The following is a 25190-nucleotide window of genomic DNA, read 5'->3' as shown; positions in this document are numbered from 1 at the left end:
TAATAAGAGTAATAATAATACGTTTTTAAAAAATATATATTTTAATTTGTTTTTAACATTAAAATCTGTATTTTTCAATTGTCCCAGAATTATTTTCTTTGCATTCTGAAATAAATATTTAAAAGGAAATCCAATTTCTTTTCTTACTTGTCTTTTAGTCCTAAAAGTAAAATCTGTAGCTTGTGCACATACACACACAACATAACACACAACATAATATATATGGAGGCTGTAAGCAGATCAGTGTATATTTCCTGTCACTGGAGTGAGATATCTTTACGGTTGAAACAATTCATTACCTGCAGGATATCTGACAGGGCGTGCTGCGATGCTTCTCTTCGCACGGCTCCCAGACATGCTGACATTTCAACATAATGGTGCCAATAATGCATTCATCTGTTCACTGTTTATGGACCAGCAGTCAGGGGTGATATGATGAAAGGTACAAGCTGCTGCTGCTCCATCTTTGATGGGGAACATTTGACTTTTAGCATGTGGATAAACAGAGGAGCACAAAGAGTGAAAAGGAGGGGTATGGCAGGTTTTCATCCCTTTGTGGATGGCACATGAATATGGCTAAATGAATGCCTTTAATATCATTCTCTTAATGTCATAAAAATGGAAAACTCCTTCTATTGTTTGCAGTTGTTTACTCTGTCATACTTTCATTTTTTTAATTCTCTCCATCCTGTCCCCCTATTTTTCAGTCTGTTATGAATTATTAAGACAGGAGTACAGGTGATCTCAGAGTACTGCAGTTGCTGAGCTGCGTTGGCCGCGGGCGCAGAAAGGAGGGTGAGGTGTGACGGGTGGCCGGACATGTTCACGAAACAGCGAGCAAGCGAGGCGAAAATGCAGTGTTCTCCAAAGGTCACCGCCACCCACCGGGTCTCCTGTGATATTTTCATTACTGAAGTGGAAAAAAAGAGGAAGAAAAAAAGGAAAAGAAAAGAAGAAGAAGAAGAAAGAAAAAAATACCCACCAGGCCCATCATTTCTCTGTGTACGTGCACCACCTTCAGGTTTACAGCTGTAATCCCCAGCGGAGAACGGGAGTGAAAGGAAGGAGATGCAGGAGGAGCGAAGGCTTCTTTAGGAGGAACTATCAAGTCAAAAAGAGCAGGGAAACAGGAAAACAGGAACAGGAGAGGAGAGAGAATGGGGACAGAGGAGGGCATGTAAAAAGGTGGGGAAAAGAGGAGAAACAAGAGACTTCATTACAGCAATCTGTCTCCTGCTAAAGCCGGGAATCAGATAGGCTCTGATTGTTTTTCCTTAGATACACTGTAATCTTGCAGATCTCCAAACAGTGCTGTAATTGGATTCCTCTGGGAAGATTGGAAAGAAAAAAAAAAGAAAAGTCCTATAAACTGCTGTCCTTTATGTTTCCAGAGACAAGAACAGCAGCGTCAAATAGTAATAATAAAAAAAAAGATAGACAAAAGTTTGGATCTATGTGGAGATGTTGGCGTTATTAGAATCTGGATTATTAGAATTGAAAAAAAAAGCTCCCATTGTGAGCCACACACTTTAATGCAGGCATTATTTATGCGTATGTTTAAACATGGATGATAAATTCACTTGTGATTTCATGTTTACTCAGACAAATGGGACGCTCCATTAAACATCTAATGACAAAGTCAGTCAGATTTGAATAAAAACTGGAAATAAAAACTATGAAAAACACTCAAATATTAATTTGTAGCAACATTTCTCATATGACGGAGAATTAGGGACAGACCAAGAGATTTTTTTAAAAATTGCGAGAATAAAGTCACAATATTACCAGAAAAAAAAGACATAAAATTACAAGATAAAATTCTGTTTTAATGAAAGCAAAACTTGGACAGAGAGCCCAGCTGGTGTACTTTGATTCTTTCTTCAAAATAGTCTCAGTCATTTGACCAACCAATTCAAAGTACTGCTACTGATAATAATTTGGTACTGATGTGTTAAAATATGAAGTATTTACTAATTTATTAAAATACTAATTGATACCAATGTATAACTTCACAAGAAGTCAACATTCCAAATTTGATTTATCTGAGCTTTTTTTTTGTGGAGGAATTCTCATAAAATTACTGGGTTACTCTCCTAATATTCAACCTTATATTAGCAATATTATTACTTTCTTCTTGTAATTTTTAACACTTTATTTTAGTTTAGTATGACTTTATTCTCAACTATTATAACTTTATTTTAGTAATATCACTTTATTATTTTATTGCTACAACTTTATTCTAGCAAAAATAATCACTTTCTTCTCATAATAGTATTTCTTTATTATCATTTATTAGACTTTAAATTGGTAATATTGTCACTTATCATTTTGCTATGACTTTATGCTGGCAATGTCATCAACTTTATGCTCATGTATTTACGTCTTTATTCTCACATTTTAAAGACGTACTTTAAGAACCACAGTGACAAACTAAAGTTTGTCTGCGATCATGAAATAGTTACAGAGAAAAACAATCTCTTCATGTGACTGAATCAGCAAATTTAAATGCAGGGAAGTTATTTTATTATTGCCACTTTGTGGAGACAAACAACTGCATTATGAATAAATGTACTTTCACTGACTCACACAGTAAAGCACCAAGTTGAGTCCAGAAGGAATAATCCAGACATAATCCAGTAGACATAGAGATCAGCTGCAGTTCAGTCAAACCTTTACTCGTTTGACTTTGACCAAATGGTGATGCTGAGAATCACAGTACATGTCCGTCATCTTAGCATCTCTTATCAGCAGTGAAAATGAATCATTTTTTTTTTATTTCTAATGAATTTTGAAAAATGACTTTGTATCTACATGTACAGTATCCATGCACATGCATGGAAGGTTTGAACAGCTGGAGCAGATTTACTTTTTCCATGAAAATACATGGAGCTTTGAACATTTTCATGCCACCCAGAAGCAATTACTGTTAGTGAAGGTGTGTGAAATTGGTGTAAAAATGCCAGGGCTGACTCTTAATTAATTCTTCCTTTGAAATAGCATTAAAACTCCCTTGAAAACAGAAATTCCTAATTGCTGAAGTAAACTCTTACAGGGACAGTTTGGAGAATACGAATCAGGCCATGCTAAGCAGCTTCGCCAGCTGAAAGGCTTTCATCTGTGATCGCTTTTTTTTACGCTCTCTTCCTGCCAGAGACGAGCGAAGCAGGTTGGGTGGAAAGGTGGAGAATGGAGAAAAGAGTTTTTTTTAATTTTACAATTCCTTAAGTTTATGTTTTCTTTCGTTCTCTTAATCACTTTTTCTTATCCATTTCTCCTCTCTCCTTCGGTTTCTGTGTCCCGCAGCGAGTCCTTCTTTTATCGCCTCCATCGGCGAGAAGCAGCCGTCTCCTCTGATGTCGGCTCCCTTTGGAACTCCTTTTCAGGCCATCGATTGATCCTTTCTTTCACCTTCTCTTCTGAGTTGCGAGTCTCTCTGTGCCCCTTCGACATCAGTGGACAGGGTAACAGAAAGTTTCTCCGTCCCTGCTGGTTTAACACTTCAAAAGGACTGGCGCCTCATAGCTTCAGAGTGGCAACATTACCTGCTGGATCAACAGCCAACTGCTAAAAAAATTCAAGTTCAGTTCTGTCCTTCGAGGTAGTGAAATAATTCTGATGTAATACCTTAGACAGGTTATTTCAGAGCTCTTTGTACAAGGCCTGTTCTTTTTTCAGATTGTTGGCAGGCCTGCCATGATAACAGATTTTAGTGCCAATTTGAAATACTATTTGGTTAGGCTAAACTACTAAATGTTCCCTCAATTAGTAGTAGGATTATTTTTAAGAACTATCAAATATTAGCCTGGTCACTGCCTTTCTACGCAATTCTCCATCTGGGATTTCATCCATAGAGCTTGATTTCTCAGGATGGATTTTATCCTGGCCAATCAGCGAACAGAAGGAGGAGTTGTGAAGGATGACGTCGATTTTCTGTGCTGTTTTAGAATCGTAGTCTACTTATGCAAATAATTTTGGCAATGGCATCACAGAAAGTAAAATAAGCTATTCAGTCCATGTTGACCACAGTTTCAAATATGGAGGTCCGAACCCTCTGTACAAGATAACCTTCATCACAACTTGATAAAGGTTATTGGAAATTGTGTGTATGGTAAACAAAGGGCTACAGGTCTTTGTCTTAAACATTCCTCTTTCTCTGACTTTTAACTGCTCAAAATCTCTAAGCGTGGCCCACCAGGACAGGATGGCTTCATTCACTTCTTTTGTTGACTTTGCTGATCTACAATAAAAGCAGACTACAATTCTAAAACGGCACAGAAAATATCAATGTGCCAGTTCACAACTCCTCCTTCTGTTAGCTGATTGGCCCAGTTGAAATTCAATCAGAGAAATCTACCTCAGTGGGTGAAACCCCAGACGGGGCCCTGAAGGGAGTTGAAAATCAAGCAGAATTGTGTAGCAAGGCAATGATCAGTCTAGGCAGTGGTACATGAGGCTGGAGATGGTGCGTCTCCCTAATGATACTGCAAGGACTTATTTTATTTCCAAATCACAGTGATATGACGTCTTTTCACAACAGCTAAGGCAATTATTACTTGTAATTTCATGTAACCTGGCTTCAAAATCACTACACTACTGTCTGGGATTTAGCTGCCAGGTGTTAGTTCTCCCAGTATTTACCATAATCAGGAGGAATACCAGCACCTAACCTTCATGCACTGTCCAGTGGCAAAGCCCCCAATGAAGTTCACCAATGTTTTGGTGTTTAGCCAAGACTGAAGACCTTCTTTGATGGTGGAGTAGCATCAGTCCTTCTCCACATGATAAAAGACACTAGAGGACCCGTAAAGAAGGAAGGTGAAAGCCATTGCATTAAAGAAGGCTCATATAATATCTATCCTAAATGTCCAAGGAGACATTGTGACAAAAGATTTAAAGCCTTTGTAATTTACTTTACTTTTGATTTGTCATCCCAGTCATCCAGTCATTACCTGAAGGTAATATACAGTTTGTGCAGTGTGGGTGGCATGCTGCAGCTGTTGGAAATAATATGATCAAGATAAAGAACTAACCCTTTGTGCAAATCAAACAGTAGAGTTATTTATTTTGTCTGTGTTGAACTTAAACTTGTTAGGAAAATATCTTTGATCTAAGACAAAGATTTGTGGGGTATTTTCCAAGATAAGAATCATGTAAAAAAAAAAAAATCTGACAAATGTAAATGTAAATCTTCCAATATACTAGTAGCATCTAAACTATGTTTTTTATATAGAAGCCACAATTTGTCAAAGCCTTTTCCTCCACCCACTGTTCCATCTTCACCTTCTCTGCTTTTCATTTTCTCCCTCTTTTCCACATTTGCCCCTTCCTCCCCGCCACGTTCAGCCCTCTCTGCTGCTTTATGGCTTTCTGCCCTCTGCCATCTCCTTTGATTGACCACTATTTCAATAGCAGTGGCCAAGGTTATTTGGCAGCCTCTGCAGAGCCCATTTGTTTGACCCTCTCTGCAACTGCAGAAGACACTCTGCAATTCTAACAGGCTCCACAAGACAGAGTCCTTTGAGTTGGATTCATAAAGAAATGCAGCAGAGCTCCCTTTCTCTCTTTCTGCTCCTTCTCTGTCTTTGTAGACGCTGACAGAGGAATCTCTCTCTGTTTGCCACAGGACCAGATTGGGTTGACAGGATGCTAACCCTAAGCAAGTTGTAATGTTTGCTTTAGTCTGCGGCGGTCCCTACATTCTGTACACTTTGACAAAACATATTAGTTGGAATATTTCACATCATTTTAAGTAATTGAAGAATGATCAGATCTTTGTTGGCTGTTTAAACGAGAAGCCATCTTGAGCCACACCTAGCTCCTACGATCTCTAGTTGTATGATGGTTTAGAGCAGCATATTTGGGTATGTGCATCCAACATCCTTCAGAATTTAATAAATGAATCAGATCAGTTTGGATCTGAGACATTTCTTAGTTTTTGGTTGTTTTATACATTATGTAAAAGTAAAGTAAATGTTTTTACATAAAAATATATTTATTTTTCATGTGGTTTTTTTTGATAATCTGAGATTATCAAACACTATTAAGGATTCTAATACATAATACATGAAGGTATATAAGCTATTCATGGGACGGAATTAGCAGTAGTTGCTTAATGAGTTCTGCAGAGATTACGGATTTGTAATAATCCAGCTCAGATATGTATAAAATAACATATTGCTGACCATATGTTATTTATACACAGCTACAAAATAACAGAATGGCTGATTTTCAGATTAAGTTCATGTCGTTGTCTCTGTGAGTATCTCATACTGATGACATCTCCTGTTGCTCCTTTCTGGATGTTTCTCCTCTCCCGCAGCCAACAAACTGGGAGCAGAGTGACATTTCACCTGAACTTCTCTCTGCTCGCTCTTGTTCACATCATTAAGAGGCAGCGTCAGCCCCAAAGGTAGCCGGGCAAACTCTCTGAGAGAAATGGCACGCCTGGCAAGCGGGCTTTTTGATGAGCTTGTCACTCCCTCACCCCAAACATGCCTCATTAGTAGTTCAGTCGATACACCTATCCATACCCCCCTCTGCCTGCTACTTCTCTCTCTCTCTCTCTCTCACACACACACACACACACACACACACACACACACACACACACACACACACACACACACACACACACACACACACACCCACACACACACGCACACACACACACACACACACACACACACACACACTCATTTCTTTTGCTTTCAGTTTCAGCCTCCATCTTCCATTTCTCTCCCCGACCCCCCTTCTGTTTTTCAGCACTAATTAGCTGACTTCTCCCTCTTCTGCGCTTCCCCAGTCACATCTCAAAGGGAGACGGATATGATTTTTCTTTAACCCAAAGGCCAACTTAATCAGCTGAATTAATGACTTTATTACTCGTTAGGCTCCAGGCCATGCAATGCTTTTCTCTCCAATGCCCAGCGCTCCTCTCTCTGTCACTCCCACTTCTTCTTTACACCCTACAGGAATTTCTGCTTTCAAACGGGGAAAAGGAGAAAAACAAAACAGCGCGAATGCTGGCAGAGAGACAGCCTTTAGAATAACTGCAGATTTGAAATAGATGTCGTTAAATAGTAGCTGTAAGTCATCTGTGTGTTTTCGGCGAGTCATTTAGCTCTAGATACGTTTTTTTTTCCAGCGCTCGTGTCGGGCAGAGATGAGAAATGGCAACATGCTCAGGCACCATGGAAGCCCTGCCAAGCTCAACGACGCGGCGCTTCGTTTTAAACGACTAAAATACGGTAATTAGTTGATACATCAGTGTCTGTCAGCAGATATATTACCGCTGCTGAAAAACACCACTGATAAGGAAATGCGCCATTAGTCTTCTCATTTAGGAGACAAACTTAAACAGAGCCCAAGGCCCGGCACACTAACATGGAATTAGGTTCATGTAGTGACAACGAAATAATGAGGAGGTTCTGCAACTTCCTCCTTACTGAAGTGACCAGAGGAAATGGCAGAGATCCAACATTTCTCTGCTCACTAACTAAAAGCTCATTTTACGCGCAGGTGATTTGCTGTTACTGTCTCATATGAGCTGGTGAGAGGAGATCCTGGTGTCTGATTGGAATGAAATGTGTCTGCATCAGACAATCTGGGATTTAGGTGAAGATACCAATCGAAAAATATGCAGAGAGTTTGCAGGCATGTTTGGTTTCACACACTGAGCTCATCATAGCAACTACGACTCAGTCTAAGAACTGAACTAAACGGCAAAATGGAGGAGCATCGTTGTGATGATGTGCTGAAGGCGGGAGAGTCTGAAAGACCAGGAGCTTCTTAAAGACACAGAGACCCAATGTGAAGTTGTAAAATTTATTTTTAGCTCTGTTGAATATACGCAGCATTTTTATAACAACTGATGGTAACATATAGTTACTTGATTGTGCTATAAAATGATCATAATCCAGTAACTGTAAAATAATGTAGCTGATCTGTACACAACACATTTAATTATGTCCACTGGGATTACAGAAAATCATTGCAGACTCACTTGCCTGAGTTAAGTTAAGTTCAGAGTTCATGATCTAGAGAAAAGAAGAGCTCTTCCATGGGAAAGTTTCACCATTTCATTACAAACAAGATTTTTGCCAAAAGATTCCAAAAATCTTTGACCAGACTAAAAGTGGACCGATAGTTGGAAGGTACGTGAATTGATACATCTGGGGAAATACTAAACACAAGGTGGCGGTGTGGTTGCTGTGGTTCTTCAGGTGCAGGATGCCATAATTAACGATAAACACGACGGTGTGCATAAAGTCTGAGCATCTCAGTCGGCCTCATCTGTTCATACGACGTCGTACCACAAGTCTTTCTTCTTTAGCATGCTGCTTTGCAAACAGTCGTCATGCTGCTGTGTTACTTTTAAATAAAGGAAGCTTCCAAACAAGTCATATGCTCTTTTTTAATTCTTCTATCATAAAGTTAATAGTGTATCTTGCTATCCTGATTGAGGCCTGAGACGGAGCTCTCTGGTTTTTTGTAATTTGAGCATTGCATGGCCTGATCAGTGGTGAGTTTGGTGGGACGTTCAGTACTGGAAAGATGAACATCTGTCTAAAATGTACCCCTCTTTTAGATCTGTTTCTTTGTGTGTAGAATGATAAAAATCTAACATCTGACCTTTTAACTCATCACAGATTGTTGGGCAGTAACAACTCCAGCTCCAGACCAGCAAACTGACAAAACTCCTCCTTTAGTAGAACTGGTCACACCTGTTGATGATGATTAATCTGGCTGCTGCGTTTCCTCTTAAATCCTGTGGAAACAGGAAGGGTGAACTTACTGTTGATCTTATGAGGATTTGAGTTTTTGTTTGAATGATAATGAATAATAACTGTAAGTGTCGTGTGTTTTTGTACGCTTGAGATTACATTTAGATAACTTTAAAACCTGATGAAGGACACAGAAGCTAATTCTGCTTTTAAACTACAGTGAAGCTGTTCACCCAATGAATATATAAATATATATGTATTCATATGTACTCATAAAGTATAATAGAAATATGAAGTAACTCAAATTGTTGTGTTTTCGCTTATCTGCAGTGCAATTACTAATAAATTAATTCTTCGTTTTACCCCCAATGATACTTCAGTTTTGATTGAAGACACAATATTGCAACTCTTAAAATAAATAATTCATTTAATGGTTTAATCAATGCCGCTCTAAATTATGCAATGAGATAGCTCCCGGTAAAGAAAAGAATCTCCTTCAGACAGATTCCTCAGATCTCCTCGAAATGTTACGGCTGGGATTTTCTGTTGGCTGAGGGAAAGAAAGGGAAGAGATGAGAAATGTCTGAAGTGAAGAACAGAGCAGAAAAATGACACCAGACCCAATGGGAACATCTGTACCAGATCCGGTTATGGCCCCATAAACCATGACAAAAAAAATGTAAAATACCGATCTTGACAAGAAGTAAGAAATTATTCTATTTGCAGAATAAAAATAAAACCGTTTCCTTGGATGTGTGACTTAGTACAGTCAGTATCGGACGGAAACAAAGTTTGTCCTAACCTCATACAGTTTATTAGATGTAAGCTACATTAAGGATATTTGTTTTATGAAATAGTTCTTTATGAATACTTCATGCATTTGTCTGTAATTTCTAAACATCCAACCCAAAATATTTTATTGAAACTTTTTGACTCCAAAATTTACGTTTTGTTGTTTTGATTTTGCTTTTCTTTTCTTTTTTTTTTTTTTTTTTTTGTCAAATTACAGTTCATATCTTATTGACTGCAAATGTCAAACCAAAATGTGCTTACCTGATTAATAAGGGCTGAAAACGGAGCTGATTTCCCTGCATCAAACATCCTGTGAAACACAAGAGGGACAGGAGCATTCATACGGCTGAATGACATTCTGAAAAAAAGGGGGAATAATTCATTAGTTGTGTTTTTCCTCTTTCTTCCTCCCTCCTGAACCTGATGTTCAACAACTCTGGGGCAAATGCAGAATTGCAAATTAGCTGTTGGAAAAATCTAATTAATTGGCCGTCCTCACAGCGTTCTTGTCAGGGTTTGGGCCGATGTGTCAGTTCCAAAAGGGAGGGGGAGCAAAGTCTGCCACATTTAATACCATACAGTACCGTTCTGATTTGCCCTGGTGTCTACAGCAAGAAATATTTTGGTTTTTGTTCAGTCATTTTCTTTGTCATTCAGTTGCAAACAATGTGCTTTTCACTCCTTCATTTTACATTACAGGTCGTCTGAAAAAGGAAGTTATTTATTTATTTGCAAGGAAGAAAATTCAAGTAAAATTGTGGTTAATCATAAAGCTAAATTTATATAGAAGGCAGTTAGAGTATAAGCCTCTTTAAAAAAAAGTCCTGTAGATTTTGTGGCAATAGATGCATTTGATTGTAAGTAGTGAAGGAAAAAATGCTTGTTTATACTGTAAACTAAAGGTTTTTCAACCCTTCACATGAGACACGCAAAATAAAAATCATAAGATTTTGTGACATATCAGATTTTTCTATTTTATTTATTTAATATAATCTTTTAAAATTATTTTGGGATCAGTGAAAACTGGCTCTCTACAGTTGGACGAAAACCTACAAGGTCATCCGCGATGCCATTATCAGGATTCCTCTGCCATCTAGAGTTTCACTTGTGCATTACAAGTTAATTCGTGTGAGCTTTTTTTATTCATGAAAAATACGCTTTACAAAAGTTTCGTCTTAAAATTGAAATGACTCAATCTTATTATAAAATACATACATTTACATTTGAAAAAAAGATGTTTACATAAACTATATAAGGAGATAAATAACCAATTTTCTAAGGGGCAAAAAAAAAGTCTATTTAATTGTCTGGGCATTTATTGTGATCGGGCCTTACGCCGTTTCATTGATATTCGTACTGATATTTTATAGACTTTGAACTGTCTATGAAATATTATACACAGTGTGATTGTTTCTGTGTTTGTGTTTAAATTCTTATTTTCTACCCATTTTCCTGTAAGGAAACATTTCCTAAGAGGGCAATAATAAAGTGATATGATGGTATTTATTCTTGTAATCGTAACTTACCTGAACGTTTTACTCTGATTTAATGTCAGACACTAGATGCATTTCTATCACAAATGTGCGCTCAACTTTGATATTCCGCTAATGTCAATTAAAAAAAACACAATTCCCATTAACTAAGAAACGTAACTAAAATCACACGTGAATAAATTCACACTAGCACTTCCTGTTGTCTTCTTCGTCTTTTCCGCCACGAGTAAAATCCGGTTATTGATCACATGACATGTGTGGTGCGGAAATAAGTGTTTCCGTTGCAATTTTGCGAACTATAGTAATTTCACACAATTTTTTTTAATCAAAAAACGTATTTTTTGCTCATTTTTTCTCCTTTTTTCCATTAAGCAAATTTATTTTTGTAATTCCAATTTGCGCAGTTACCAATGGAAATGTGGCTGGTGAGGAAAAAATGGTTTTGTATATTGTGTATGAAAACATCTGGTCTCAACAAGACTTTGAGTAAAAACATTGTTTAATGTCACCTCTAACTAATCAACACTAACAAGTGCATAGTTTTTATAGTCAGAAAAAAGGGTGTAATAGGAAGTCAGACAGGAACTCTTTATGCAGTTTATGCATGTAGATGTGTATGGTGAGCCGTGGGTTGAATCATGGACCCGATATCAACAGATTGCACAATGGCTCCATGATAACTGCCTAAAGGTCCAGCTTGTTTTCCAGAGCAGGTAAAAGTGCTGCTCTAGAAGCAGCCCATTTTGTAGCTCTTTTAATAGAACACATCTAGGACTTGTATAGATGAGTCTATCTAGAACTCATCTATGTGAGTCCTAAATATAGATGAGTCCACTTAGTACACTGAGTCCTAAATGGATTCATATAAATGAGTCCATTTACGACTCATCTATACAAGTCTTAGATGTGTTGAGAAACTGTTAAGACATGTACTCTGAAAATATTTATAAAAAAGTTCGCAGTAAGTTTGACACATTTCAGTTTATTTGCAAAATATAAATAGCAGAAAAGTCTTTACATATAAAGATTCTAATATACAAAATAAATGTCAAAGCAACATCATTCCTTTAGTTCATTTCAGTTCAGTGTTCTTGTGGACCCACTGGTTCTGTTGACCATCAGCTGGCTTTGTGTTTGCAGAACCTTCCCTGTGATCCATGTGCAACACGAGGCATTAGGTAGGTGAACATTCTGCCTGCTCAGAGCACAGAACGGTATTTACAGGCAAACATCATCCATACGGCGCAGGCATTCTCAGGATACACAAACACCCGAACTCGAACAGCGAGCCTCACATGGTCGCCACGACAACACACAATCTCCTCGCAGAATGGCGACCTGTAAGAAATGGGGACAGAGCTTGAAAAAAGTACTTTATTAAAGCAAAAGAACAATCAGATACGCAGAGGTCAGAAGTTCAATCAATGTTTTTTTAAGCACATGTTGAAGTATTGGATTAGAAAAGGAAACTGCAACATTCAGAATAACTTCCTCAATTCAATTTAGTTTATTTATATAGCACCAGTTCACAACAAATGTTGTTTCAAGGCACTTAACGAAAAAAAAAAAAAAAGAATTTCAATTCAATCACATATACATTCTAAATTATCCTAATTGTCAAAACAGTACAGTATGCCCAATTAATTATTATTATTATTATTATTATTATTATTATTATTATTCAAAGTAGATTAAAAATTTCTAAGGAAACCCAGCAGATTGGATCTTCAATTTCACAAAAATGTTTTTTACGCTTGTTTGAGGTAGTTTTTGGCTTTTCTGTCCACACTTACCACAAGTATGGACAGAATACTTAAACAAGCATTTTTTTAATAGATTTTTTTGTTCATGGAACAAAAAACAAGCAAACATATCTAGCAGATACTGAAAATGTTAGCACATTTTAGTTACTACATTATCTTCAATTTATAGTTTTTCCAACTGTTCTTTTGTAGCGTCATACTAACTAGCCTTTAGAAATATTTCAACAGGAGAACTAAAAGCCACAAAAATACACTAAAATTAGAATTCGATTAAGTACACCAGTATAGGGCTGAAACGATTCCTCGAATGATTCGAGTACCTCGATTACTAAAATTCCTCGAGGAAAATTTACCTGCCTCGAAGCTTCGTTAATTTATGTTTTATTAGTTAGCGCACCGTGTTCCGGCCGGGACTTCATTTGGTTGCGCGGAGCTCTCACTTCCGCCTCTGAGTTGTTGACAAAAGCTAAGTCTCAGCGGCATAAAGTCCAATCTTCAAGATTGGCCCGTGGGGATTTTATTGATTGATGATAATGCCCGACTTTTTATCGTTTTTGGGGAACCAATAAGCATCCTTAAAATGACTGGGGGAATGCCTGGAGTACGGCAGCATTTCTCCTCCGGGGCTGCTGGTTGAAAGCGAACAGCGGGAAGAGCGCTGAGGTGAGCGGATAGACTGAACAGGGCGGGCGGCTGAGTAGCTGATGCTTACCGTGTAAATGTAGCTTTACCGACGAACCGCACAATAAATTTCATATCCCGGTCTGAAGAAACGGGTGGCGGAGCGCATCGTACATGGCTGGTAGATGAGTTTCTGAGTGTGACCAGTGAAGGTGTCGTAAATATCCCGTATTGCTTCCCCCGTGTTCGTCCCCCGGTCTAACGGTTCGTCAGTCCGCTGGTCTATTTCCTCCCCTCCACCCCATCTTACGTTCGTTCATTCGCCCTCTCCTCCCACTCCAGGCGGCATTTCCCGTATTTTCAAACCCAAAGCGTGACAGGTTAGGTGGCAAGGTGAGTTTAATTAATCTATTAAACTCACTGAAGATGAATACATAAACTAAAAGCTGGATTGTAGACATTTTTTATAAGCATATTTGTGAGCCTGCCTCTTTATTATTAAATTCAATATAATTTCAGATTTTTCTATAACTTTTCTTCTGGTTAACTTAGAAAGTGAGCTATTATTGTTACAGGTTAGTTTTCTAAACTACAAAAAAGCAACTGTTAGGGATGCTCAAATATGAAAAATTGGACTGATATTGATATCTGATAGTAACACCGGTATTATGCCAGATTTACCAATATTTCATTTTATAATTTTTTTTATCCGATTACTCGATTAATCGTAAGAATAATCGATAGATTACTCGATTACTAAAATATTCGTTTACAACAGCCCTACACCAGTACTAAGGATCAGACTGTTAACGTAAATGGAACAATGTATAACCTGAGGCAGGTGGCGAAGGCTCTGCGGGCGTTGCGGTGCAGAAAGTGAATGGGGAAGCCTTTGAAGGTGTGTCCGTCTGGCACAGCCCTCCTCACCGCGTCCTGGAACTCCTCATTGCCGCAGGAGACGCCAGTACAACGTTCCATTTCATAAGCTGACAGGGCTGAGGACAGCAGGTAGGATAGGTGGTCGTCCCACACCGTAGCCAGATCTAGATCCTGGAGGAGAGGAACCGATAAAACAGAAAGACATTTCTACGTATTCTGATTACGTTACCACTACTTGGTCAAATGGTACTTAAGGGGTCAGGCTGTTAGAAATTAAAACCCAGAAATCATACTTCTTTGTTCTGCTGTTGAGAAGATAGAGTCTACAGAAATACACAGAAGAGTAGACAGTGGTTTTGATTCGTCAGTAGCTACTTCCTGTGTAGCTACTGACGAGAAGAGAAAGTCGGGAAATAAACGGCCCTACGCTGGGAATCAAACTCAGGACAGCTCTGTCAAGGTATACACCCTCAGCACATGGTATACCACTAAGCCACGACACCACTGCAGCTTTCATTTTTAAAGGGGCAGTATTATGTGTTTTTCAGGCAAATTGTGCACAATCAAATAACCATGTTAACTTCAGTTGTTAAAAAAATGCTATATATATCAAAAATGACTTTAAAAAATTGACTTTGCAATTTAATGCTTTGAAATTGGGCCTCTGTCTCTTTAAAAACTTCTGCTCGTTCTGAAACTCCGCCTTCAGGAAGTCATCACAACACTGATGCTCTATTAAGCCTTCAACAACAGTTTTACCAGCTCTGAGAAGTAGCTCCAATATTGAGCTCAGCAGATTAGGAGTTCCACCAGGTGTTTGCTAATTGCTGCTGACTAGTCTGAAGGAGCTGATTGAGGGAGGTGTGGGGAGGGGCTGCTCTGTGAGGCGGAAGGTGGTAGCTTGGAGATCGCAGGTCTGAGGAGGAGCTGGGTCTTGAAGGCGGAGCTAGGACCTCCCAGGCATTTTGGACAGGTGAATGGTTGCCACAGGAGATCAAAAGATTTCTCAAACTTGCATGAAAGAATTAAGCATGTTTTTTATGAGATTACATTATAACATGATGTAAAGCTAAAAAAGAGATAATTTTATACAACTCTGCCCCTTTAAGACATTAGAGAAACTCCTAGCCCTCAAGCAACAGCACCGTGTTCACCGCTGAGTTTTACCTTCCTGTGTTCCGAGACCAGGAAGCGCATCTCCAGCTCCAAATGGTTGCTGACCTCAGCAGGATCCAGAGACGAAGCACAGAGAGGCGGCAGAGGAGGTAAAGAGGAGGTGGAGCCTGGAGCACAGACCGACTTCAGAGCCTCTTCACTCATCGCCTTCCAGCGTGACTGATTCTGAAGGGAAAACAGATGGAAAACATGCTCACACACACCCAGTGCACAGCATCCAGAGTAGCTTGTTGTCATTCCTCATGGAAAAATGATAGAAGTTGTTGATGAATGATCCTCCGCACTAAGTGTGAGTAACCCAATGTTTCTCTTAAAGGAACTTTGCGGTTCACAGGGATCCTACCTGGAAGTCAAACACACAAAGCTCCACTGCGTCAGACGGCTGGCAGTTGGCCAGTAAGGTCTGGTGGTTAAAGACGCAGCCCACGGTGCGGTAAGGGGACGACGGTTTGGGTTGGGGGACTAGTGGGGGAGCATCTGGATCAATGGGTCGGTGCAGATACCTGATCACATACACAGAAGTCAAATCAGTCCCAAAAGAAAAAAAATATTTAGATAAATTATAAAATGACTATTTGTCACATATTTCCATGAACATGCATTGTTGAGAAACAGGAATACTCTACTGACACACACACACACACACACACACACACACACACCCCCCCACACACACACACACACACACACACACACACACACACACACTCCGGTTTCACTACACGTGTATGGACTTGCGCTGACTTCCATTCATTTCTGTGCACTAACCCTGACCTTTTCCTAACTGTAGCTGCATGAGAACCAGACTGTAACCAACTCAAGTACATAACTAACCCTAACCTGAACTCAATTCACACCTTAGTCCTAAGTTTAACCTCTAATCCACAAACATTTGATGACACAGCAAAATGTCCTCACAACTACAAACGTTCACACTATTTTGGTCATTTGTCAAGAGTAAGTCCCCCTAATGACAGCTATACAAGTACACACACACAGTTTACTGCACTGATGAACAGCTTTGGAACTTCAAAAAAACATTAAAAATATGTATTGTCATGGAGATATTTTCAAATTAGATTTATATCCCTATACTTATATCCATATTCACATTTCTGAGTGCAATGATCAGATCAACTTTAAAAAACCATTCCTGTTCCAAAAGGTGTGCAGACCAAAAAGTGTGCAGCTGTCACATGACCTGTGGCGTGTCTGTGTTAGTACGGAGGTGGAACTGAATCGTACCTGTGTGCCGTCAGACTCTCCCAGAAAGTGATGCTCCCATCGGTACCTCGGGTCAGGACCCAGGTGTGTGGACCACTGTTGACCTTGGTGCCCACACACACATATGCATCCAGCCCAAAGCCCAGCAGGAGGCTGCAGAGCAGAGTAGCGTGGTCCTCACAGTCTCCCTGAGGGAGGACAGACAGAACTGCGTAAGGATCTATGGGTGGTTTGGAAATCAGAAAAGCAATAGACCTTATTAATGTTTGTAAGACACTAATTAAGGGGAGAAATGCAGGTTACTAGAACTCGGATGTGAAACAAGAGATTAACTGTGACATCTGTGAGAAAAATGAAGCTCTTAGACTGCGACTGCTCCTGGCTGTAGATCTGAACAGAAAAGATGTTTTAACATACTTGCCTAATTCATCACATTGGTACCGTTCTGTTTGGGGGAAAAAAACAACATATAAACAAAATCTTGTTCTTGCTGCACTGTGAGCCTTTCTCAGAAGTGTTGAACACACAAAAGACCGGCCTGCTGGAGAGGAAACGAGCTCTGCAGTCATCAAATTGGCTCTAACAGTAAGCAACTCTAATTTCACTTGTGCACCTTTTCCAGTAAAATGGCCTCGGTCGAGTAGTGGGGGCTGCAGCTTCGGCGTGCTGGCACAAGGCTACGGGCAAGTCAGGATGATAGATGTTCCCCAGAAGTGCTAATATGGACGGTAGCATCAGAACAGGCTGGGGTCTGATGAGGCTAAATTAATTTTCCCTGGAATGAAACTCATAAATCACAGTTGACAAGGGCCACTTTGTGAGAATTGTGCTGTCTGTCTTGCCAGCCTCTTCACTGAGGAGAGGGACTGAGCGTTTATCCTGAGGCGCTCTGGGAAATTCCACACTATCAAATGCAGCAGCCAGTCAATCCTGCACAAATCTCCCTTCCTCGGAAAGAACACAATCCGTCCTACTCAGAACCGGGGAACGTGTGAAGGCAGCTGAGCAGAGTTGAAGTGACGCTTTCTGACGTCTAGAACATCATTTTAGAGGCAGCAGCACATGTTGTCCCAAGCAACAGCTAAACCCAATCACTAAAGCTATAATCAGGATAGTCTATAAATAGTATTCCAAGTAGAAAGAAATTAAACAGCTATCTACCACTATATATTTAGATGTATCTGTAATTTAGAGTAATTTTAATGGAAAATCACGTGGAGTTAGGGAGACTTCGCTAAAATTGAAGAGGCGGTGTTATGTGTTTTCCAGGCACACAGTGCAATTTTATAGCACATTCAAGCAACTATGTTAACTTCAGTTGTTATAAAAATGTTTCATATACAAAATATGACTTTAAAGAAATTTTACTTCGTAATTTAACACCTTGAAATTGGGCCTCTGTCTTTTTAAAAAACTCCTGCTCTCACGGTAGGAACAACCGGGTGTTTTGCACAGCTGACTAGTTGCCATGGGAGATTAAAGGATTTCTCAAACATGCAGGAAAGAATCAAGGCAACACTCCAGGTTTGTTTTTGACATGGAAATAACATCATAACATGAGGTAAAGCTGAAAAAAGGTCAATATTACAGAAAACTGCCCCTTTAAACAGCATCAACCTGCTCAAAGCCCTGCTTCAGATACTGAATAAAATGTATCAGTTCTGATACAGGGGGACTCCACTTTGCTATACATCTTCTTGGAGTGGTTGATGGGATGTAGACAGCTGTGAACATCAGCCGAGGAAAACAAATTGGAGACTGGGTTGTCATAATATGTCCTATGATTCACTGAAATCTGTCAAAATCTGTCAACAAATATATAAGCCTGATAATAATACCAGTCTTATGTCTAGACTTTGACTAGGCCGGTCCTTGAAACCTCTTTATTTAGTTATTGTTTTTTGTCAACATTTCTGTTGTAGATTTCCTGCTGTGTTGAAGAGTAACGACACAGACTGGGCAGTAGAATACTGTGTTCTTCTGATGAGGTTGTGGTTTAGAGTTAGCAGACATGCCGTGTTTGTTAGTTATGGACAGACATTCTAGAAAGGTTGTGGTTCATTCAAACACAGCTTTTCATTTTCCCGTCAACCCTTTCTAACAAGCCGAACTTGTTCAGTCCATTTCCAAATTGAAATGCCAGGAAGGTTGAAGTCGTTGAAATACGTGCAACAATAGACGTCACTTCCTTCATGAACAATACTGCTAATCTGAAACACTTAGCTGGAAGTTTAGTAGAAGAACCTGTAAATCTGCCACTGTCTTACAAATTATAGAGCATTACAGTAAGTGCACCGCCATAAACTCACCTTCCCTCTGCACAGGAAAGCCATTAAAGTGCACCACTGCTCCTGCTTGCCCCCTCCTCCCACCACTGAAGCCCTTTCATGGGCCAGCAGGCTGACAAATCGGGCGGCCTGTCGAGGGCTTTCCAGCAGTCGTCCGGCCCGGAGGACGCGCACGTAGGAACACACGGGCCTGTTGACACCGTTCTCATCCTGCAGACAGCGCAAACTGTTTACTGCTCAAATTAAGGGTGCACCAATTGCAGTTTTCTGGTCGATCAGCAGGTCAGACCTTTAAAAAGCCTGACCTGCTGATTACGATTTTGGATGATACCGACTTTTTTTACTGGAATGTTGCTAAATAAAGCAAGAAAATTGCTGGTTTGTAAACAGTGGGGTGGCTGCTGTTAACTGAAAATGTGAAGACATGACCTGGTGGAGCGGTCTGCCAGTTAAATCTCTCTCACTGCAGAGCAAAGAGGACAGTGGTTGATTTTTAGATCTTTGCCAAGGTAAATAAGATCGCGGTGGATCAGATTGGTTTCACATGTAAGTATCGGTCAGTAACTGATATCGGGCCCAGCTTATCGGCTGTGAGTAAAGACAGAGACTGCGTTGTTAATAGAAGAATAGCTTAAGAAGAGGGAAGAGTGGAATGAAAAATTAGATGAACCTGGGCAAAGATCTTGACCAGCTTGGACTGATGGGACGGTCGGATCTCCAGGAACTCTCTCCACCACTGCTTGGCGTATACCAAGAAGAGCCTCTCCTTCTCCGCAGTCCTCTGCCTCTCCAGCGATTGCTAAACACAGAGAACACAGTGTCATCAGCGCCTCCATTCAGAGCTTTCTGTTTCTTTCTCAGCACTGCATTGATGGTTTTTCCTGGGAGGACTGACTCCGGACAGCAGTAATGGAATTCTGTGGTAATAATTCAATATTTGCTCATTCAGGAAAGAAAAAAACAAACAAAACAAGCAGAAAGAAGTTCTCTGTCTAGTGAGAAAGAAAGTTTTAAATGTTAACATCTTCCCATTTTGGCAAATTTTTTGTAAAACAGCTACATGAACCTTTGCAAAAAAAAAAAAAAAGGTTTTAAAGGCTTTTTATCTCCAGTAAGGGAAGGGGAACTATCGTTAACGTTTATCGTTAACGTTTATCGTTAACGTTTATCGTTAACGTTTATTGTTAGCTTTTAACTCCATGTAGCCGATCCAAAGCCCATTTTTTCTACATGCCGTTGCTTTTACCTGTGTGACGATGATATCGGTGTTCAAAGTCTCTTGGAGAGGAGGGAAGAGCTCCAGACTGACAGTCAAAACACCTGCTGGGATTTTACTCTCATTTCCTGGTGACACACAAACGTATAGCTAAAAAGCTATGCGCTATTGATTACTAAGGAAAAATACAGACTCCACTCTTTGCTTCATTTATCCATCTAATTACTAATTTCAACACAAATCACAATAAATACAATTAAATTGAATCCACATGGAGGCATCCATCTTCCTAAACGTTTGACTGGTGGTGTGACAAACTATTCTTCAAGAGGCAAGCAACTTCACTGAGCGTTACTTTAGGAGATTTAAAGGTTCGATTTAAGTTCTGCAAAAATGCAGATGTAATTCCTCGACTTTTCCAGAATGTAAACTACTTAAAACAAAAACACATGCATATTTTTGACAACAAACTTGCTTTCGATCTCACAACACCTGCCCACAATTGACTCAAGAAACATCAGTCCTGCCCACTCTGAGCACTCTAAATGCCACAAAGAGTAATGCACAGTTGTCTGCTGTTTTTCTTTTTCTTTAACAGAATGGATGTGCAGGCTTTACTGAATCTGAATACTGAGCCTATACAAAGCATTCACCCCCTTGCATGACCTACCTTTTATTACGGCTTTTACAAATTAATCATGATAATCAAAATTAAGCTTTTTTTTCTGAAATCTACAAAATAATGACAATTAAATAAAAGTACATGACTGAGCTAATTCAACAGAGGTCCAGTCAATTGGCGTTAGTAGAGGCAAAATAATAGGAATAGAGACCAGCTGAGTGCAGTGAGAGTTTCCAGTGATTTTAGTGACTGGATTCAGTTAAATCCATCAAAGGTTCATCTACTGAATACCAACTTGAAGGATGCAAATATTCATGCAATCACTTATTTTATGTTGAATACTTTCATTTGACTTTTTTTTTTGTAGAAAATGAATACTATTTAATAGACACTGTAACTCTATCCAGCGTTGCAGCTCCATCTCTCTGATACAGAGATAATCTGATCCTTCCTAACTTCTATGTAGTTTGTTAATATTCTTAAAAAAAACTATGCTAGCTAAAAATGTCTGAGAATGTCTGAACATTCCATCACAGATTTTTTTTTTTGCACGGCTTTAGAGAAAAGATGCAAAGAACAGTGCGGCTGATGTCACTGCTGTCCGGTGATGCTCACCGACTCCCATCATCTCCACGGCGAAGCATGTCTTGCAGCTGGGCGAGCCGAGGACCATCCTCCAGTCCAGGAAGTAGGAGGAGATCAGCGTCGTTTCACCAGAAGTGTCTGTCTTGATCAGCACCAAGTGAACCGCGTCGCACATGGACAGCATGGCGGTTGCATCCACCATCTTACTGCCGTCTCCTGCAGCACCACAGACAGAAAAAAAACAACAAAATGGCTGGTTACAGAGGAAGATGTCCACAAAGGTGTTTTAGGATGACTGTGGATTGTAGAAAAAGACGGAGTAAATTTCTGCCAAAGAAATTTAAGAAATGTTGAGATTTATCTGAATTTCAAAACTTTAAATTTTTCCACTTCTGAAACTCTTTTCTAGAAATGTTTCTAGAAATTTTTCAAAATTTCAGAGCTTACCATAGCAAATTTTTGACTTAGGTAAGAGAAATCTTCTGGAAAAAGGTTGGAAATTTCAGAAATTAATCTCAAAATTTGTGAGGTTTGTTTTCTTGCAAATGATGAGTTTTTTGAAGGAAATTTACTTCTTTTTTTTAATATATCTAAAATGGCTCTAATATCTCATGCATTGCATTCTTACCAAAGCTGTCTCTGTGGATTTCTAGAAGGAAACCCTCTTTCAAGTCAGGTTCACAGGCACAAGGAACCGGTTTGGAGCGGAACCTCTGGTTGCGGAAGTGCAAGTAGAGCGTAAATGTGGGACACACCTGACCAGGTAGAGGCTCTGAGTCCTGGAGGTGCTCCAGAAAGGCCTTACCTCCAAGAACTTGAAGATAGAGGTATCGCCTTGATGGATCAAGATTAGCTTAGAGAGAATCAAAACCAATTAGACAGAGGACTTAGTCCATTTATTTCCATAAGGCATTATGAGTAATGTCTCTTACTTTTCTTAACATGCATACTATCTTGGTCAACATGATGACCAGCAGGCTTGGACGGAGATTCTGCATCAATATTTGGAGCACTTTGCTATCACAAAGAAGTGAGAGATAGTACTTTATTTGTGGCATTTAACACGTTAGAAATGTGAAACAGACATCTTTAAATGTTAATCTCTGTCTGACACAGCCTACAAAATGGTGGCAAACCTGAGTGAAGTGGAGGTCTCTCATCACATCGTCGATGATGCCCCTGCGTTGGAGAGCGCGTACAAAGTCTCCCTCAGACAGAGGCCGATGTACCGAGCCTTCATCGTCTTTTATAGTCTCTGCCAGGACTTCTCGGATTCGTCCATGGACGTCCATCTGACGGGCAGAAAAAAATAAAACTGCTAACATTTACACTGTTTCAAACTGAGAAAATGACATTACAGAATTACATAAGGAAACAAACTGCATAGCAACAATTCTGTAAGAAAGCACAAATTAGAGCTGAGTAAGCAGTATTCGGTGTGTTATCTGGTTATTACATGTGGGACACTGTTTCATAAGACAAAAGTGGCAAACTATCTTCAGAACATTGTGGATTTAGATTTGTTGTAAAGAAACTCCACAGATCTGAATCTGTGGGCACTTATCAAAAGTCAAGAAAAAAAACTAAAATTAAAGATTTTGGCTAAAATTGATGTGACACCAATTCTGAATATCTTTAAGGGACTTTAAAATCTGTAAATATATATATTTTTAAAATAAAGCCATATCAATAATTCATATAGCCAAATTCAACAGTACGACAGATGAAGAAATATGATTAATCATTTAATCTTTTTCTTAAGAATAGGTAAGTATCAGTTTGATGTATTTGCACATTTAATTATTAAGTATGCAATCGACAGAAGAGTCATTTGGAGAATTAAATAAACGTCCCTGTCGAAACTGGCCAAGTACAGAATAAAGTTACTGCTTAAAAGCAAAAAATTAAGATTGATACCGTTAGCTTACCCTGAGGAGATGGTTGTGTATTATCTGCTTCAACTCGGAAGCTTTTTCTGGAGGAAGACACATTATGGCTAATTAGCTTTAGCGGCCAGTCCAGCGAAGATGCATACACAGCATATATGCACACATATATCAGTTGTTGCTTAAGCTAGATATGATATTTGTAAACACTTGTCAGCTTTGCCTTTTTTGTTTAGACAACCAACTGCCAGTTTCAAACTTGGGCAAAAAGGGAAACAGTAGGACGTCCATATTAATGCCTGACAGAAAAGAAAAACATCAAAAAAGCCTACAAATTAAAATTTAAAACTTAACAAACTAAAGACCAAAGTAAAATTAATATCAATATTTTTAATAAAATGCGTATTTTTTTAAAAATCAACAAAATATAGCTTTAGCTGAATGAAATGTGTTTAGGTGTCATATCGGTCGCCCCAGAATCCTAACCATGAGCGACTCCCAGAAAAAGGACCCGTTTCTAATTTGTAGTTCAAAATACCTTCTGTTACTGGTGGAAGTGCTTCCAGGGGTGGAGTTCGAAAGTTAAACCAAGCAAAATAGCTATTTGAAATATTCAAAAAGAAATATGTAATATTTACTTGTATTTGTTCTGTGAGGAGAACGATCCCATGTTGTTTTTAACAAAATACACATTTTATGAACGCTCTACTCTTTAGACTTGATTAGATTTTCAATGAACTTCTAAGTAATCCAGGACTTTTTACTTCCGTGAGGTAAAATTATAAACCAGACAAAATTCTCTCCTTGGCCACTAGGTAGGACGAGCTCATATTTATCTGCCACTATGAATAATGTGCAGAAGTAAGGAAGAACAAACGCTCATTACTGCATGGAAGAATATCTTACCAAGTCGCCATAACAACCATTAAACGCCAATTACATTCAAATCTCTTGGTTGGAGGTGACGCCACACAAAGCCTGTTCCTATCCAACAATCACGCACAAACGTGTAAAGTTTGCTCAACTCTTTTGGAACGTTAACTGAAACTGTGGTTTAGTCAAATGAGATTAAGATTGAGCTTTTTAGCAACAGAAACCATACAGGTTTGACTTGGAAAATAAAGGCAAAATCCTAACATTTTAAGCAGGTGGAGGATCCATGATGCTGTGGGCTTATTTGCCTTCCAAATGCACAAGGAATAAAGGAACAGAACAGGCCATTATGAATAATTAGAAATACCAGATTTTAAATACATTTTAAAAATTATTTTAAATCTTAAAATAAACACATGTTCTCATTGGGTATGAATTTTAACAGTTAGCAGGGACACCATAATTGTCAATGTTTTTTTGTACAACCTCCCCCCTTCCTTCCCACAAACACACACTTTCTTCTTAACATGGGATTCATTTCTCCCCACACAATAAATGCACTTAATGATTGGACGTTCCTAGATTTTTAATTGAAGTATATCAACAAAACATTGTCAGAGTTGTGAGTAAACATACCTGACTGTAATGCTTCACACAACACAGGGTTGCATTATAAAACAGGATTTTATTGTGTTTTAATACAACTTATTTTTCTCAACACATCTCAGCTGCCACATTCTCCTTGTTGTTCATAAGTATGTAGGACTGTTTCACCCATCAACCCTGAAGGCAAGTTAATCTCAAAAGTGTGCACACCCCAGGTAAAATGCCAGACTTTTGTGATGTAAAGAAATTAAATGACTAATCATTTCCAAACCTTTCTCCTCTCCCCTGGAGAGAAAACATAGTGGTGGATGTAAAAAAAAAAGACAAAAAAAAAAAAAACACCAAACCTTTTGTTTTGAATACACACACACACCCATAATGTGGGGGTGCCATAATTCAATAAATTAGCATTTGGTTGAAGTTCCTTTTGATTTAGCTTCAGC

General features: G+C 39.0%; 1 protein-coding gene across 1 annotated transcript; it reads right to left on the bottom strand.

Annotated features, from left to right (window-relative positions):
- Positions 1-11974: 11974 nt before the first annotated feature.
- Positions 11975-23564, bottom strand: cep76 (centrosomal protein 76). The gene is made up of 13 exons (XM_014968727.2): positions 23311-23564; positions 22519-22674; positions 22315-22399; positions 22011-22235; positions 21413-21598; positions 20206-20303; positions 19630-19758; positions 18981-19169; positions 16693-16859; positions 15791-15950; positions 15439-15612; positions 14225-14442; positions 11975-12346 (listed from the first exon to the last, which is right to left on the bottom strand). The coding sequence occupies exons 1-13, from the start codon at positions 23371-23373 to the stop codon at positions 12208-12210; spliced, it is 1989 nt and encodes a 662-aa protein (XP_014824213.2). The 5' UTR covers positions 23374-23564; the 3' UTR covers positions 11975-12207.
- Positions 23565-25190: the final 1626 nt, after the last annotated feature.

This window comes from Poecilia mexicana, unplaced genomic scaffold (genome assembly GCF_051168715.1).
Source record: "Poecilia mexicana isolate PSO_F unplaced genomic scaffold, ASM5116871v1 scaffold_6, whole genome shotgun sequence".
Lineage (NCBI taxonomy): Eukaryota > Metazoa > Chordata > Actinopteri > Cyprinodontiformes > Poeciliidae > Poecilia > Poecilia mexicana.
The sequence above is the reverse complement of the archived record's forward strand: the minus strand, read 5'-3'. Positions and strand labels throughout refer to the sequence as shown.